The following is a 17,597-nucleotide window of genomic DNA, read 5'->3' on the forward strand; positions in this document are numbered from 1 at the left end:
CGAATTACCTAAAACGTTCAAATTATAGAGTTTAAATCCTACCATATATTATTTTATGCTAAGGAACGAAGATACCAGCTATAAACAGAAATATTAAAATGTATTTAAGGTATTTTGATTATTATTAAGTACTTTTTTTCACATCTGGAAAGAAAAAAAAACATGACATTGTGATATTTTTAAACATTTTTATCAAATTACATAGAAAAAGAAAACCAATACTTACGAATGAAAAGTAATCTTAGGAATCTTTTTCGAAAATCTGTTTGTGCATCCATATGCAATACAAGCTGACATGCTTTAAAAAAAAAAAATTGCAATTACAGACTTCTCGCACAAGTCACAGCGATAACAGAAACATGGCCGTCAAGCTTCACCATTTGAGTTGAACCTTCCCTCCTTCTATTCTAACCTCCTTGACTTTGTCTTTACACTAGTGCCCTCTATAAACAAAGTAATTCATATAGGATTAACGTGTCCACGGTCAAACTGTAAACTTTTATCCAGCTGCTTTTGGGCGCTGGACGTGTGTATATTAATTAATTTCTCAATACATGCATTTTCTATTGAAATACGTGTAGGTATAAAAATATTTTTTAGTTTAGTGAATTAATTTATTTAATAGTATTGTGAATAGTATTATAGAATTTTTGTGAACTTAAGTGATGAGAAAGTAGATGGGTAAAAAAAAAAAAAAATGTTATAAATAGTGCTAAAATTTTCGTTAAGAATTTTGTTATGTCAGTTTCTGTACCATTTTTAATGCATTATTTCTTTAGTGATGTTTTTAATGTACATTGTCTTTTTTTTTAAGCATAATTTTTAAATGATGTTTACACGCACTTTGTAATGAGTGCATGATTTTAAGAGCACTGTACACATTTCACATATTAATTCATTACTTTTTATAATTCACATTTGTTTTGGGGCACATGTATTTTCGAAATTTATTTGTTTAGAACTTGAATTAGACACACAGTCTTCAATATATACATATTTTGTTTTGTTTGTTACAAATTAATGTTAGAAAATATCCTGTAATATTTTTTTTCCCCTTCCAGAAACTGTTAATCAGTAACTCACATAATAATTTGGACTTTCAGAAGTTTTGCTGAGATGTTTTGGCAAGTTTTCTTGTCATAGTTGGGCGATACTTACAAATTACCACCTTGATGCAATTTGGCATACATATGAAAAACAATAATGAAGTTATTCAGTTCAGTTGCAGAATTTTATTTTTTACATACATAAATACTTTACATTCTAATTAAGTATTTATCCAGAAAATCAATCAATAAATCAGTTTACAAGCTGTTTCTTATTTCTTTTATTCTAGTGGAAATTTTGTGGTGTTAATTTTACAACAGATTCGAAACAGTTGTTCTCTTTAGCGATTTTTTGGCATAATGCTGTAAATATTTCCTCAGAAATTTTGTCGAAGTTTTTTCCCTTACTGGCAGACTCCACCACTGCATATTTAAAATCGAGTTTAGGACCAAAAAAGGCTTGATTTATCTATAAAATCCATTTGAACTTAGACAGTATATAACATAAATTAAATCACTTTATAGAAAATTTTTGTACAGACAAATGTATATGTACTTAAATCTTATCTGTGGAATGCAGCCAGTGTCAAATTAACATATAAGCTACACAAGCTATAGCATAGGGCCCCAGCTTTTTAAGGATTACCCCCCCCCACACACACACACTCGCCATATCCTATGTAAAAAAAATTGTCCCGTATCTCTAATAAAAGGCCCCATACCTCATATAGCTTAGGCCCTCATCAAATCTAAATCTAGCCCTAGATGCAATGCTATTTAATGTGAATATTTTAACTTATTATAATTTATATGGTTAGAGATAGTTGAAATAAACTACAAAATAAGTAAAATTTTGGTCATTAGTAATTTGGTACTTAGTACCTTGGCTTAGTTTGGTGATATTTTGCAGAATAAAAATGATGGTGACTTATGATTTTAAAAAATAATTACTATATGCATACATATTATTAATGTACATTTTATGTTACTTTAAAAAATGATCAGTAAATTTACTTACAAGAGGGCTTTTCTTTTTGTTCTTGTGGAAATTTTGTAGTGATCTCTTTAAGATCAGATTCAAAGCAGTCGTTCCCTTTACACCTTCCCCCCTCAAATATATAGAAATTAGAGCACAAATTCTTTCACTGTTGGGCAGATCCCACAAGAGCTTATTTTAAAGATGCTTGCAACTTTTATAAAACTTTTAATACAACAGAAAGAACACATAAAAAAATAGTGACATTGCTTACTAAAACTGAAAATTTATTACATGTACGATTGTCTGAAGAACAGCTATGTGCATGGTTGCCAGAGTTTGGCACATTCTGAAAATTTGGTGGCTTTTAATGTTTTACTTTTTGTTCTAATATGCAAGTTCCAAAAATTCATGCTGAGAAATTTGTAATCAATTAAAATAAATAAAATTGTTCATAATAAGTTATTGTATATGATTCCTGAATGTTGATCTATTCTGTTTTCTAAATTACAGGGGTGTAGCTAGAGGGGGGCAAGGGGGCGCAGAATCCAAGTGGTGCCAAACTGATGTTATGACATTTTAGAATTAAATGTTTTCCATCCTTGGCAAGCAGTAGGGAGTGCGAAATCTTCAGTTGTCCCTGGGCGCTGTAAACCCTAGCTAAGACTCTGCTAAATTATTTATCAATATAAAATAGTCACTAGTATTTTAACAATACTGTGTACTTATATAAGTTTTACTTATACATTTGATTGTTCTTCCATTGCATTTTCATTAAAAAGGCATTATTGTTCTGAGACAAATCTACAATTAAATCATTCTAGGATAAAATCTATACATTGAATAGGTTAATATACACTGATGTGCAAAAATTAAGGACGAGATGGTTTTTTCAATATAACTTTGTAAAATGCTTTCCAAATCAACACATTTAATACCGTAAGATCCCCAATACGTAAGGACATGAGTAATGTAAGCAACACTTACTAAAAGAGAAATCAGAGGGATAAAAAGAAGCTTTATTGAAAAAGTAGCATAGAGCGCAATGCGACTGAAGGCCAAAACATCCCTGTGATGGGTGTCCAGCAAGAAACATCCGGTCTTTAATAGGGGATATGATCTCCCCTGACTGCTAGGCAGGTTTCACAGCATCTGCCCATGCTGAGAATGAGGGTGTCAGTGAGTTGTTGAGGCATTGTTGCCCATTCGTCTTGCAGTGCCAATCAAAGCTCCGGAATTGTTACAGGTGGTAAGTTAGGAGCTGCCAAGCGTCTGCCTAGAAAATCCCATACATGCTCAATGGGATTGAGATCCGGATATCGTGCCAGCCAATCCATACGTTCAATATCCTCACTCTCTAAGAGCTGTTCGGCAGCTACTGTGTGATGATATGGTGCATTGTTGTCCATGAAAAGGAACTGCGGACCCATAGCGCCTCTAAAAAAACGCACATATGGAAGAAGAATCTCGTTACAATAACTGGTCCCGTTGACTGAACCTGCGTCGACGATGTGAAGGTCTGTACGACTACCAAGCATGATGCCTCCCCAAACGAGAACACCGCCACCTCCATACCTGTCCCTTTCAATGATGTTCGAGGGATGATTGCGGCTTCCCCGCTTTCTCCAGATGAGTGTGCGATGAGAATCGCTACTCAGTCTGAATCTGCTCTCATCTGTAAAGAGTAGTCATTTCCATTCATTGTCTCTCCAATTCCGGTGTTCCCGGCACCACAGAGAACACCTTCTCCGATGGGCAGGCGTTAGAGGTACACTCTGTACAGGGCATCGTGCAAACAGACCACCACCGTGCAGTCTTCTGGCCACAGTAAAACGCGATATCGGTCGTCCAGTCGCCTGTGTCGTGTGTCTAGCGATTTCTCCCGCTGTCTGCCGCCTGTTTCTTCTGGCCTGTGAGGCAATATACCGGTCATCTGCGGGTGTGGTTCCTCGTGGACGACCACTACTAAACCTCCGGATAGCTGTTCCTGTAGTTTGAAATTGTCTCCAAAGTCGTGAAACGATGGTGTGAGCAATTCCGAACTCTGCAGTCACACTGCGGCCTTCCTCCAACTTCCCAATGACTCGACCTCGGGTAAAAGCATCCAGATGTCGTCTAACAGATTGATTATTCATCATTTCTCACTGAGGCAGCAAATCGGTATGATTTTAACTGCTATACAGCGTGCAATCTCTTTGCCAGAAATACTGATCTTGCACCGACAACATGCTTTATACTACTCAGACACTCCCCCATTATGTCTACCTGCATATCTGCGCATGTGCTACCGTACATCACCTTACTTAATCTCCTGATTGGTCTTTCTGTCCGCTCTGCCTCTTCGTTCAGCTGATATGCTAATTTTTCGACTTCGTCCTTAATTTTTGCACACCAGTGTATTGCAACATTCCATTGGCATTCTCTTTCACAGCAAAAATTGCAACTTTTTTCCTTATTCTGCTAGATGTTGCATCTTTTTACCTTTGGATTCAATATTACATGCCTGTTTTTAGTAACTGTCAAGGAAATGTTTCGGGATGTTGAAAATTTTGGCAACTTAAATTTTAGAAGTAATTAGCTTCTTTATAGATTTTAAATTTATTTATCAATTAATAAACTTTATCAATTAATAAATCTGCTTATTTTCAACTTCCAAAAAAAAAAAGCCAAGTTTGTTGCAAAAACCATTCAAACCAGGCTCAGAATAAACTGTTTAAGAATGGCTAGAATAATTATATTAAAATATCTATTCAGAAAAAGAGCTTTTCTGAAAAATGCATATATTTTACCTTATTCATATGCTTAAAAGGTCACAGTAATGACATTTTGGCTTATTGATGATGGGAGCAAAATTACAGACAAATGAAAGATCATTTGGGATATATTAATAACCCTTTACCAGTCCGGTGAACTTCTGGTATACAAAGCATTACATACCATCTGTAAGGCTGTTGTTTTTATAAATAAAAAAGGAGAATACTAATAAAATTTGTTTTACTTGGTCATAATTTAAAAATTTATTTTTTGTTAGTGACATATTAACAGATGCAATAAAAAAAAAAAAAAGCACAGTAGAAGAGGATGCAAACACGTTAAAAAAATTAATAAAATTTGATGAGGTTATCTAAAGAGATGTATAGTATTATTTAAAACATATACAGTCAAATGTCGTTAATCTGGAATGATCTATAATCCGGACCTCAAAGTTACAAACTTTCTGCGCATGCGCGCTTAATGTATAGTGGACGGTATAAGCTAAGCTAAAATTATCTAATTATCTATTTCAGTTAATGTTGCAGACTGCATTGTTCCTTAATCTTCTAATTGGATTCGGCTTATTATTTTTTGCAGACTGTTAGAGCAATTTTATAAAAAGTAAGCTTGAACTTTCGATTATGTCAAAAAGAGTTTCTGATTCTGGAGCTGCCAAAGGATCTACAAAGCGAAAGCATGTTTTGATGTCTATCAAACAAAAAGTGGAATTGCTGCAAAAAGTGGATAAAGGCATGAAGAAAGTGACAGAGAGGTTAGTGAAATCGAAAAAATTTCGATTGACAAGTTAGTCGGTATTCTCGGCGCAGCAATTACAGGATTTGAACAGCAGAACTTTGTAACTGAACAAGAAATTATGTCTGTTTATAGAATTAAAGAGAAAGTATTAGCACATAAAACGAAGCAACTTAAACAACTTACACTGAAAGAAATGTTTAATAAAGTAAACAAATAAATATTAAGCTTTTTTTTTTTTTGTAAATTTTGATACCCTTTAGATCATAATTGCTCTTTATTTCATAAATTACGGTTTCATATTTAAGTAAGTTGGAACTTTCGATTATGTCAAATAGAATTTCCGATGCTGGAGCTGCAAAAGGATCTACAAAGCGAAAGCATGTTTCGATGTCCATGAAACAAAAAGTGGAATTGCTGCAAAAAATGGATAAAGGCTCCTTTGTTTCTCTAACCATTCCGAAATCTGTTTATCAATTTCACGCTGCTCTGGAAGGGGGGAGGGGGGAACGTCATGGCGCGCAATGAATTGGAAGTTGATCTGTCAGCACTATCCTTATCTTCAGGGCAGATGTTTTTATTTTATTCGGTTTATAATTCCTTACTAAATGTAGTATTTAATCTCGGTGTACTCCATCTTTGATATGATTTAAATCAAATTCCTCGTCATTATAAATATCACGAATACAAATCAAATAGTTTTCTGGTTGCTAATTTTCTAATTTCGACTATGCGTAATGTATGCTTTATGCATGCGTGTGTTGAAAGAAATGTTTAATAAAGTAAACAAATAAATATTAAGCTTTTTTTTTTTTTTTTGTAAATTTTGATACCCTTTAGATCATAATTGCTCTTTATTTCATAAATTACGGTTTCATATTTTTAATTTTATAATTTCTGCATGCCATCTTACCAGATTTAAACTGATGATCTATAATCCGGAATCGCCGAAGTCCCGGCGAGTCCAGATTAAAGACTTTTGACTGTATTAATATTTAAGGTACTTTTCTGTTTCGCTGGCGCAAATCTTGCCAGGTAGACTTTATTGGCGAAAACACACAGTATACACGTAAAAAGTGTTGACAAATGTTAGTTCTAAGAATTTTTTATTTTGAAGGTATAAGTATTTTAATGTCGTTTAAAATTTTGTAAAAAAGCCAATAAACAAGGACAATAAATTTGTAAAAAGACATTAATTTAAGAATTTACTATGCTTTCATCGTACAACATCCTGATTCGCCAGTTCATATCACATGACCCCAAGTGATCTCATCTCGCGTAAACTCACGTAAACTACAAAAATCTAATTCTCTCAGTAATTATCTACTTTAATTTCAAGTTAAATCTTAATTTGGAATACAAGTTTAAATGCTAGAATTATTTCAATTCAGTGCGACTAGCTTACTCAGAAATTAAAACCGCAGTGCTTTACTTCGCTAGTGCATTCTCATTAGAATTGATGAATTTAACCCTTGACTTTGCCTTTTCTATATTTTTGCCATCAGCTGAGCGGTGTGATTGCATTCTAATTGACTTAATTACCGCCAGCGAATGGCCTTAGGGCATAAAACTGAACTATCTGGTAAAAATTCTATGTAATTGTATGCCAGTATTGAAAGAAACAATCAATCTGATAAGAAATGGATGCGACTTGTTTTGAAAATGTAAAAGGTTACCAGCGAGGATATTTTGTTTGGCATTGGTTGTACCATTACTGCCGACTATATTGCTTGCACCATCAAAATGGAAAAGTACCATATTTAAATTTGTTTTAATAGGAAATAGATCAAATAAATCACTTTTAATGAAAATAAAAAGTGCTTGAAAACGGTAATTGCAGCATGCTCTAAATCGTAGTTTTCTTGCATATAATTAGTGCTGATGAAAGAAGTGATAATAACTTGTGGTACAGATATCTGCTCTGCTCTTCCTCCAAGTGCTTTGTTCTGTATTAAGTGAAACACACTTCTGAATACATTATTTAGTGATTTTTTTCACATATATATTAATTTTCATCTAAATCTTTACTTTTATCCTTTATGTTTTTTAAGATTGATTCACCACAATGTTCAGATTCAAGAGATTCTTTCATTGAAACATTATTCACTTCTAAATTTATTTTAATTACTCAAAATAGTTCCTTTGAAGTTTTTATTGCCATATTGTTACCTTTGATGACCTCTGCTTGCAGATGTTTTCCAGAGTTTGTAACGTAAACAGACATCTATTGTATGCCAGTCGGTGTCAAATATTGTTTCTATTTAAAACACTTATAATGATCTTGCACTACAAATAGAGTGATATGAAGGGACCTGTTAAGTTTAGGATTGAGTGGACAGAGAAGAGTGAGGGTAGTTCATTTTCAAGTTAGCAGATGATTTTTAAATGGAATAATCTCAGATATGACACCTGACTAATTTAAGGATAATTTGTGATAAAAGACAAGTTAATTTAACATAAGGTAAATATTTAGTTTCTCATCTTTGATGTATTTGACAAAAACTGTACAGTCTTCCCTCGTACATATTAATACCTGATTACAAGATTAGGCAGTTTGCCTTTAGTTTTTTCTTTTTCTTAAATATAATTTCTTTAAAGTTAAAATGAAGTTATAATACACTGCTCGACATTGAAAATGCAACACCAAGAAGGAGTGGTCAGAAAGTGATGAAATTTGGAAAAATGACAGAGGCAGCAATAAGTGATCTTTATTTCAAAATGATAGTCAGAATACAGAGCGAGAATGGCGTCGGCTCAGTAGGATGTAGGGCCACCGCGGACAGCGATGCACGAAAAAACATGTCTAGGCACACAGTCAATAAGAGTGTGGATGGTGTCCTGAGGGATGGCTCTCCATTCCCTTTCAACCATTTGCCACAGTTCGTATTCTGAACGAGGCAGGGGTAGAGTCTGCAAACGGCGTCCAATCATATCCCAGACATGTTCGATTGGTGACAGGTCAGGAGAGTACGGTGGCCAGGGAAGCATCTGTATACCTTGCAGAGCATGTTGGCAGATGCGAGCACTGTGTGATCAGGGGTTATCCTGCTGAAAAATTGCAATAGCCAGCCCCTGAAGGTAGGGGATTTCCACCGGCCCCAGTACATTATCCAAGTATCGTTGGGCTGTCATAGTGCCCTGAATACAAACTACAAGTGACCTGGAATCATAAGCAATAGCGCCCCAAACTATTATGCCACGTTGCCGCGCAGTGGGGCATTCCACAGTTACTGCCGGATTAAATCTGTCTCCATGTCAATGCCACACATGTATGCGGCAACTGTCACTGGATAAATAGAAGCTTGACTCATCTGAGAACATGACGTTTTGCCATTCTGTCATCCACATCGCTCCAGTCCGGCACCATTCTAAATATTGGCGTGCACGCTGTGGGATCAATGGCAGTCTTCTTAACGGACGCCGTGAGTGCAAGCCACGTTCAACCAATTGCCGGAAAATGATTCTGGTCGACACGGGAACATCCAGGGTATCTTGCACATGCTGCAGAATTGCGGTACAAGTGATTTGCGAGACCGCCACAGCTTGTTGGCAAATGCGTCGATCCACGCGTGCTGACGTCACTCTGGCTGCACCAGCACCCCTCCTTCTTCCCACATTTCCTCGTTCCAACCATGTTCGGCATAGCCGATGCACCGTGCTCGCATCCATGTGGGTATCAGTTGTGATTTGACACAAGGACCAACCCGCCCTTCTCAGTCCGATCACCATAACCCTCGTAAAATCGTCTATTTGCTAGTGCCTTCATTGACGGCGGCCTGGCATTCTCTCCTATTACACATATCCTCCGGGACAAAAACCAACTTTCTTCGATAATTCATCTGGCAGAAATAACAACATGAATATTGCCCATTCTGCATGAATATTGTTCCTTCCCTTATATCTTATTTCACGTGCGTCGGAGAACTGTGCATTTCACATCATTCGCATAACTCAGTGATGTGCGTCTACTCTAAAATTTGCATGAATTTCTGACCACTCCTTCTTGGTGTTGCATTTTCAATTTCGAGCATTGTATGTAAATGTCGTATTTCTTAAAATTCACTATATTTATAACTAAATGATTATACTTAATTAAAAGTTTTTTTTAAATTCTGATAGATAAACAAAATTTCAGCTTTAAAAAATTACAAATTTGCAAATACACAGATTTAAAGAAAATTATCAAAATCTCACACACTTCATAGAAAGGCACTTTCTACAAAAATGTTTGGATAAATCTTTATCAAAAATATTTTATATGAATTCATATTTTCATAAATATTAATATATGCATTATTACATAACTGTGTTTAACTTTATAACAGGCAAATGGATGGGCTCTCAACTCTGAAAACATGCCAGATTTACAGATATGCCAATTTTAGTTATCAAATAGTGCTGAATTCAGCTAAATATCAGACTTTATTTCACTTTGTTGCCAGCAATTTTACCATTAAAAACAGACAAATTACTGATGATTCAAAAAATTCAATAAAGTCATTACAACAATTAGAAGAATCTGAAAATATTAGTCTGACTAAACCTTCATCTCCAGATGATTTGACCTGCTGTGGAGAAGGGTGCTCAGATTGTGTGTGGTTAAAATATGTGATTGAAATAAAATTTTACTATAAAAGTGATGAAAAAGTTAAAGAAGCTATAAAAAACATTCCTAATGAAGACATTAGAGCATTTGTAGAATTTGAAATGAAAAATAGAATAAAAATATGAGAATAGTGTTTTGAAATAATTTGTAGTGCAAGTACATTTTGTTCTTATTTATCTTAATATTTAACAGATTATTTAAAAAGTTTTGTACTAGAAGGTCAATCATGAAAATATATATATAATTTCTATTAGCAAATCACAACACATAGCTTATACTTTGATTCCTTATAGTAATTACACAAAATATATTTTGATGGCCAAAAAAATAATTCACCTATCTACAGAAACCCCAAGCTTTTATCTATCTAATATTTCAACTTGAAATAAAAGCATGGCATTTACTTACTCAAATAAGCCATTATTTATGAATTCAAAGTCTGTCATAATGGGAGCACAGCATAATGGAAATTTCCATCAAATATATGATCATCCCATTAGTGGCCGAGAGGCTAAAGCTACAAAACAGTAGTTTACTTCAGATTATATTACCAGTGGTTGCATCGATTTTTCCTGATCTGCAATATGAATATTTCCCAGGTGAAGATTCTTAAAAAATCCGTCATGAAGGCATCTTCTATAGGAAGCTACTGTCTGCATACCATAATCACTGCTCAGGAAAGCATAATTTTGGTTTGTAAAGGTAATATAAAATCAAAAAAAGTCTGGATAATCATTTGCCTTTGATGATGATATGCAGAGTTAATGGAAGCCATCTAACATATAAAGTGAGACTGATAAGTATGGTGAATGATCCCTGAATTCTGATAATGTAAAATATTTGAACATATATATTCCTCATTGGCTATCAAAGTAATCTCTCTGTGATATAATGCACTTCTGGCAACAATCATATAACTATTGAAAATGTGAAGTCATTTGTCACAATGTTGTTAGTTCTCCTGTCATAGCAGTTTGGATGTATTAAATGTCATAAAAATCTGTGCTGTTCAACATTTGATGCTATATTGCTTGTCATCAGTGTGTCACATTAATGCTGATCTTCAATAATATATCATAATCACACAAACATTACCTTAACAAAAAAAAACTGGCGGAATGTGTCTGTGACAATTTATCAGAAGTCAAGCAATAAAAATCAGTCACCTGGTCTTCATTGTTGTAAGAGAAACATTACTTGATTTAACTGTCATCTGCAATGCAAAATGAATTTTCTAAGACAACATTCATTGATTTTATCAATAGTTTTATGAAGACAACCTTCCCAAAATATTCTAAAACAAGATTTTTGACCTAACACATTTTTGTACTTGTTGTTTTTCAGCAGTTAATTATGGTTCAAACATGATATAACAGCATTTATAAGCTGTTAAAAATTATCAGACCATCAGTATATTTGTATATTGGTGGTTCACTGTGGAAAAAACATATACCAAATTACTCCAACATCAACTGGCATTAGTTAATCCTCAGAGATTATTTCTGATTTAAGACAGCCTAGGACAGTGCAGCTCTTAGAGTCTTAGGGACTACCAAAAAGTTGGTTGGAAAGCATTACATTTATCTTATTCTCACAAGTGATTTATCATCTTTTCTATTTATTTGATAAAACATTAGCAGCAGTTTGTCAGTCATATTCTCTGTTAAAAATATAAAAAAAAATAAAAAAAGGCAAAATTCGTTGCCTCTGCACTCAGTATGGTGGTTCTTAAGCTGCTAGAACATTTGCAGTATGTAATGGCTTGTGATTGACATTATTATAATGAATAAATTTATCTTCTGGTGTTTGAAATATTACTACTTACTTCTTCCATTTTTTTAACTCTATTACACTTACAGGGCATTTATTATTTATGCAGCCTGGTAAATATTGGTTTGGCATAAGGCATATGTTCTTTTATTTATCATCATCAGAGCCTAACAAGTTAATTGTTCTCAGAGATGTTGCTGTTTAATTGGACATACGATTTAAAAAGTATGTTGAAATTAAATAGTATACTATTACTCATACTTAACAATTTGAGCAACTTAAAAGCAATTTTCCTACATCATAATGCAGGTTGTATCTGTTTAATACTTAATATTCTAATTGGTCAAAATGATTGATTTTCTTTTTGAATTGAAATACTTGTAGGTATACATTAATCATTGGTCATTCTAATGTTAATGGTATTTTATAGTCCAGTGTATTTTGAATCTGCAACCATTAGTCTGTGAATTTGCCACAAGGGTATTTACTTAGTACTTAGGATTAAAAATCTATTTACCTCACAGTTAAGTGGATTTTACAATGCTGTTAATTTTTCGCATTTAGCAATACTGTGATCTGTTAAGCTGATAACAAGCAGGTTAAGAAGTTGATTTATATATTTAGTTGATAACAGCAAACCATAGAAGGGCTTTGCCATAATCATCTTTGGCTAAGGAAAGAAATGCTTTTGAAAAGAACTTTGCAATAGAAATTTCATATTAAATGAGAATCTAAATGAAAATATCTATATAGCTCACCCAACAGCTGGGATTGAACAACCAGTATTAAGCTATTACGGGGCATGGTACTAATCATTGTAAACAGAAATCGTTTTCTATACTTCAAATATTAAATAAAAAAACATAAGTAAAGATACTATGTGAATATCATGGAAATGGATCATTGCCTGTGCATGACATTAAAAAAGACAGGGGGAGAAGATCTTTTAGCCCACTAAAGTATAAAGATTACAGAAGTTTATTTAAAAGCATTTGTGAATATATATATATGTCATAATTTCAAAGCACAAACGCGATGGCTGAGTTGTAGGGCGAGAAGAAGAAGTTAATACCAAATTAACAAATAACAAAAATAAGAAAAAAATTTAAAGGGCATTAGGAATGTTCCTACGGGGAGTCTGATTGAATGAACAATTTCTGATTTCTTTTTAGTTAGAGGATTAGGCTTATCAATTTCAAAAGTGACTTCAGAATATTATTTTAAAATTTTGTAAGGACCTGTAAAAGGAGGAGAGAGTTTATGGGTAGGATAATTGAAATTCTTCATACATTACTAAATCACTTATTTTAAAATTACTGGGTTTTTAATGAGTATCATATCTTTGTTTACATTATGATAATCATCAGACCTTTTTTGAGTAATTTTTTTTTCCAGCTGCTTCAATTGGTGGATATACTTGATTTTGAAGTAAGGAATCATAAGGTAATTTTTTATACATTAAATATGATGGTGGGGATTTAGTTATAGAAGTATGTGGAGTATTACGATATTCTTCAGTAACCTGGGGTAATAATTTTGTCCATGCTATATTGCCTTGATAAGAATTTAATTTACATTTTAGCCTAGTTATAATTGTGTGAACATGTTCAACTTTATCATTAGTTTGGGGTCTATTGGCAGTAGTTAATAACTGTTTTACATTGTGATTCCTTATGCTTAAAATTTGAAAATCTAAAAGCAGCATTTCTATGACTTTTTTTTTTTTTTTTTTGGTATTTGAATTTTTTTGGTAATGAAAAAATTTTCTTTGGTGTTTGAATTTGAAAAATTTGCCTTAAACAAGTAGTTACACGATTAGAAGCAAAAGTCTAAATATACCTAGTTGCACGACCAATAATAATGTTAGTATACTTTTTTGTAAAGTTATAATAATTTAAACTACCAACAGTATCAATAAACAATATTTCAAAAGGTTCACTAACAGAGGGTAATTCCTCGTAAACAACATACTCTTTGATCGTACACTTACAATAATTTCTTATACACATTGTGTTTTTAGAAATTAAGATGCAGGCATTTTAGAGATATGCTTGGAATGCCTTGGATTGAAAATTTTGTGCATTTTCCGAACTTTTTCCGGAATTCCTGCACTTTCAACAGAAAAATTGGCAACCCTTAAATTCATTCTGTTTAGGGGTATTAGAACAATGAAAAACACCTTTAGGTTACTGTTTTGTTTATCTTCATGCCTATCTTTCTTTGTGTTTCGAATAAAAGGCTATACAAGGCGGGTGTAGCTCTCAGTTTCTGGAAAACTAGGCATGCAATGAACATATCTGAGGTCTATATATCTACTGTAATAGATATTGAACCAAAATTTAATTGAGAACAGAAATCTTGAATTGGTCCTTTGATAGCTTTCAAGTTCTTTAAGCTATCAAATAGCTTTCTGCTCAATTACATGCTAATTTTTTATGTAAAATTATTAACATATGATAAAACTGAAAAAGGGGGGAAAAAAAAATTGTAATTGTATATAATTTAGTAACCGTTAGTAATTTCGTGACTTTTAATACATATATTTTAAGTTGTTATTAAGATATTTTGGGAGATGTGACAGTGGTAACCACTCTGTTATTATCCAATAAAGTTTTATACTATTTTGTGAGATGATCCATTTTTACTTACCAGACTGGATACAGCAAACCAGATTTTCAGTCTCTTCAAGTTTGTTATAATAGGTTTTGACTTAATTTGAAAAATAAGAAAAAAAGTAGTAACAGAAAACATGTAAACAAGAGAGAGAAGTTCAAATAAAATGCATAGATTCCAACACGGTAGTCAGTGAAGTTAGGGTTCTCCTTTATTTCTTTTGGCTGTTTTGATTTACAAACTGTAACATATGAAATGCTCAAGATGTTTTGCTGTAAGTATATTTACCTTGAGCATTATTTAAGAATCATGCCAAAGATAGGCATGCTATTATTTTTAAGATAGAAAAGGGAAATAACCAGATTAGAAAAAGACTTAATAAGCAAAAATGACTAAATTCAAAATGAGATTTTAGTAGCTATTACAAACTAAAGTTAGAATTTCATTTTACATTTTCTATATCTTACGTATGCACACACGTCTATTCTTCACACAAAAGAAAGAAAATTATGAGGGTTGTTTTTTTAAGATTGATGCATTTTTGTAAATAAGAAAAATACTGTAAATATCATTAAAATATTTTTCCCCATTTTCTACATAATTTCCATTTTTGTTCAATCATCTGGCATTCAGCTCAACATGTTGTTGAATTTTGATGTTAAAGAAATCAGCTGCCTGTGAAGAAGTCTAGGCCATGACTGCAGTTTTCACTTCTTTGTCATTGAACCACTGACATCCCACCAAGTAATTCCTTTAAGTACCGAAACAAGTGAAAATCACCAGCTGTAAGATCTGGACTGTAAGGTCAATGATTCAATTGTTGCCATCCAAAAGACCTAATTAGACCTCATATTCTTACAGAAACATGTAATCTTGTATTGTCATGGTGTAACATCACATTGGAAGAAAGTAGATCAGACTGCTTGTTTAGTACTACATGTCAGAGTTTTCTCAGGGTTACACAATATGCATCACTTATTGGCATAAAACCCAATAACAAAATCCCTTTTCTGTCCCAAAAGATAGTTGCCATGACCTTTCATGCCAAAATTGTGTATTTGGTTTTCACTTTAGTTGGTGGCAATGTATGTCGTCATTTCATTGCCATCATTCTGTGGACTCTGGAGTCATGTGAGACATCCAGTTCTCATCTCCTGTAACAGTGCGATCCAAAAATTCATCTTCAGTCATTTACTCGTGATTGTATTGGAAAAAAAAAAGATAACACACAGCCCAATCTTTTTATTTTGTGATCACCAGAAAGCGCTTTTGGAACCCACTGACAACACAATTTTCAATAATTTAGTTTCTCTGAAACAATGGTGTACAAAACTAACCTTGAAGCCTATGGAAAATCAGTTGATAACTTTGAAATCATGAATCATTGGTCTCTCGAATTTTGTTGTCCACATTACAAACCAAATCTTTAGAATTCAGAGAAAGTTAGCCAGAATGTGACTCATTGTTCACACTAACTTGCCCGTCCTTAAACATTCTCACCCATGTTCTGAATTTTGCTGTTACTCATAGCCAGCAAACTTCATAAATCTGTGGGGAGAATTTCCACTGCTGCCAAGTTTCTTATGCTCACAAATCGAATTACAGATTGTATCTCCCAATCGGGAAGCAACTCTATTTTCTTATTCATAATAAATTTCTACAGCTTAGCAGACAGACAATAAGGCTGAAAATAGCATCTAAAATGTGCACAAAGCATGTTGGGAGCAGACATGCATACATATTGCAGAGATATGCATCTTTCTAACTCTCATTCACAAATGGACCTAATTAAAAAAATAACCCATGTATATCGAGAAGACATCTTATGTATTTGGAAAATCTGTAGAAGTATTAAAAATATCAATAAAAAATTACTCACCAAATTAGGTGATACAGTAAGTGAAGAAAAGAAATTCCTACTGCAGCTCAAGAAATCATAATAATCTTTAAACAATAAAATGAAGTTTAAGTATAGTATTTCTCTGTACATTGGATTGTAATGCATTGGAAAAGTCCATAAATTTCTTTTGAAATTTTAAATTTTGATTTCTCCAGTGCTGCAGGTATTGAAATCTTGCATGTTAAGCCAGTATGCATGCAAAAAATTCTAAAACATTTGAATCAGATTTGGAAAACATTTCATACTCAGTGAACCTTTAATTTTTGTACTGCATAATACACTTGATAGACAGACATTCTTATTTTATAATAATATAGAATCATCATTGTTATTACATTATGTTCTGTGTCAAAAAAAAAGTCCATTTTAATTTTAAGGCATTATTCAATAGAAAATAAAGGTACCTAGTATCCTGCAAAGTATTTGGGCAGGCAAGTGGGGAAAAAGTATATATATATATATATATATAGAGAGAGAGAGAGAGAGGGCTACAATCTGATGAAAACTCATAAAAACTTATCGTTTTGCATCTCCTAAAAATTCATTTTTCTTTTTTGGTGTATTGTTGGATATATTGATTATAGTGACAATACATCAGAATAATAATGGTAGGTATTATTTATATTGCAAGATATGCTCATCCAGAATAATAACAGTAATTGGATTTACACAGTGGGATGAATGGATTACTTTCTTCTCTCTATAAATTTACATGCTTTGCATAAAGAATATCTTCTGATATATGTACTAAAAATTACTATATATACTATATATATTTCTGTATTATTTTTAACTGCATGAGATATATAAGCATTAGTTCTTCCAGATGTGTTCAAGAGATATATTCTGACATAAATTACACACGAAAAGGGGAAAAAAGTGCTGAAAAATTTAATTATCATTTATCTGCAAAAATCCTTCTTCTGTAAAAAATAACTTTATAAAACAGTATAGGGCATCTTTCTACAGAGACTCAAATTTGAATCTTTTTCAGGTAAAAATCTAAAACACTATTTTGAAATTAATGGTATATGAATTTCAAATTATTATTTTTGCTCCAAAATGTTAAATATATTTACACTGCACATAGTTATGCAGAGAGCTTTTTGATATAACGATAATTGTGAAGCTATAAAAAAGGATGTCATTCATTTATTTCCTTCAGTTATAAAAAAACAG

General features: G+C 32.9%; 1 protein-coding gene across 1 annotated transcript; it reads left to right on the forward strand.

Annotated features, from left to right (window-relative positions):
* Nucleotides 1-419: 419 nt before the first annotated feature.
* Nucleotides 420-11,952, forward strand: LOC146996905 (uncharacterized). Its single transcript, XM_085819242.1, has 2 exons — nucleotides 420-577; nucleotides 9,855-11,952. The coding sequence occupies exons 1-2, from the start codon at nucleotides 555-557 to the stop codon at nucleotides 10,258-10,260; spliced, it is 429 nt and encodes a 142-aa protein (XP_085675368.1). The 5' UTR covers nucleotides 420-554; the 3' UTR covers nucleotides 10,261-11,952.
* The last annotated feature ends 5,645 nt before the right edge of the window (nucleotides 11,953-17,597 follow it).

Source organism: Stegodyphus dumicola, chromosome 6 (assembly GCF_044657685.1).
Source record: "Stegodyphus dumicola isolate Sdum_Otavi_A_Nest chromosome 6, ASM4465768v1".
NCBI classification, from domain to species: Eukaryota; Metazoa; Arthropoda; class Arachnida; order Araneae; family Eresidae; genus Stegodyphus; species Stegodyphus dumicola.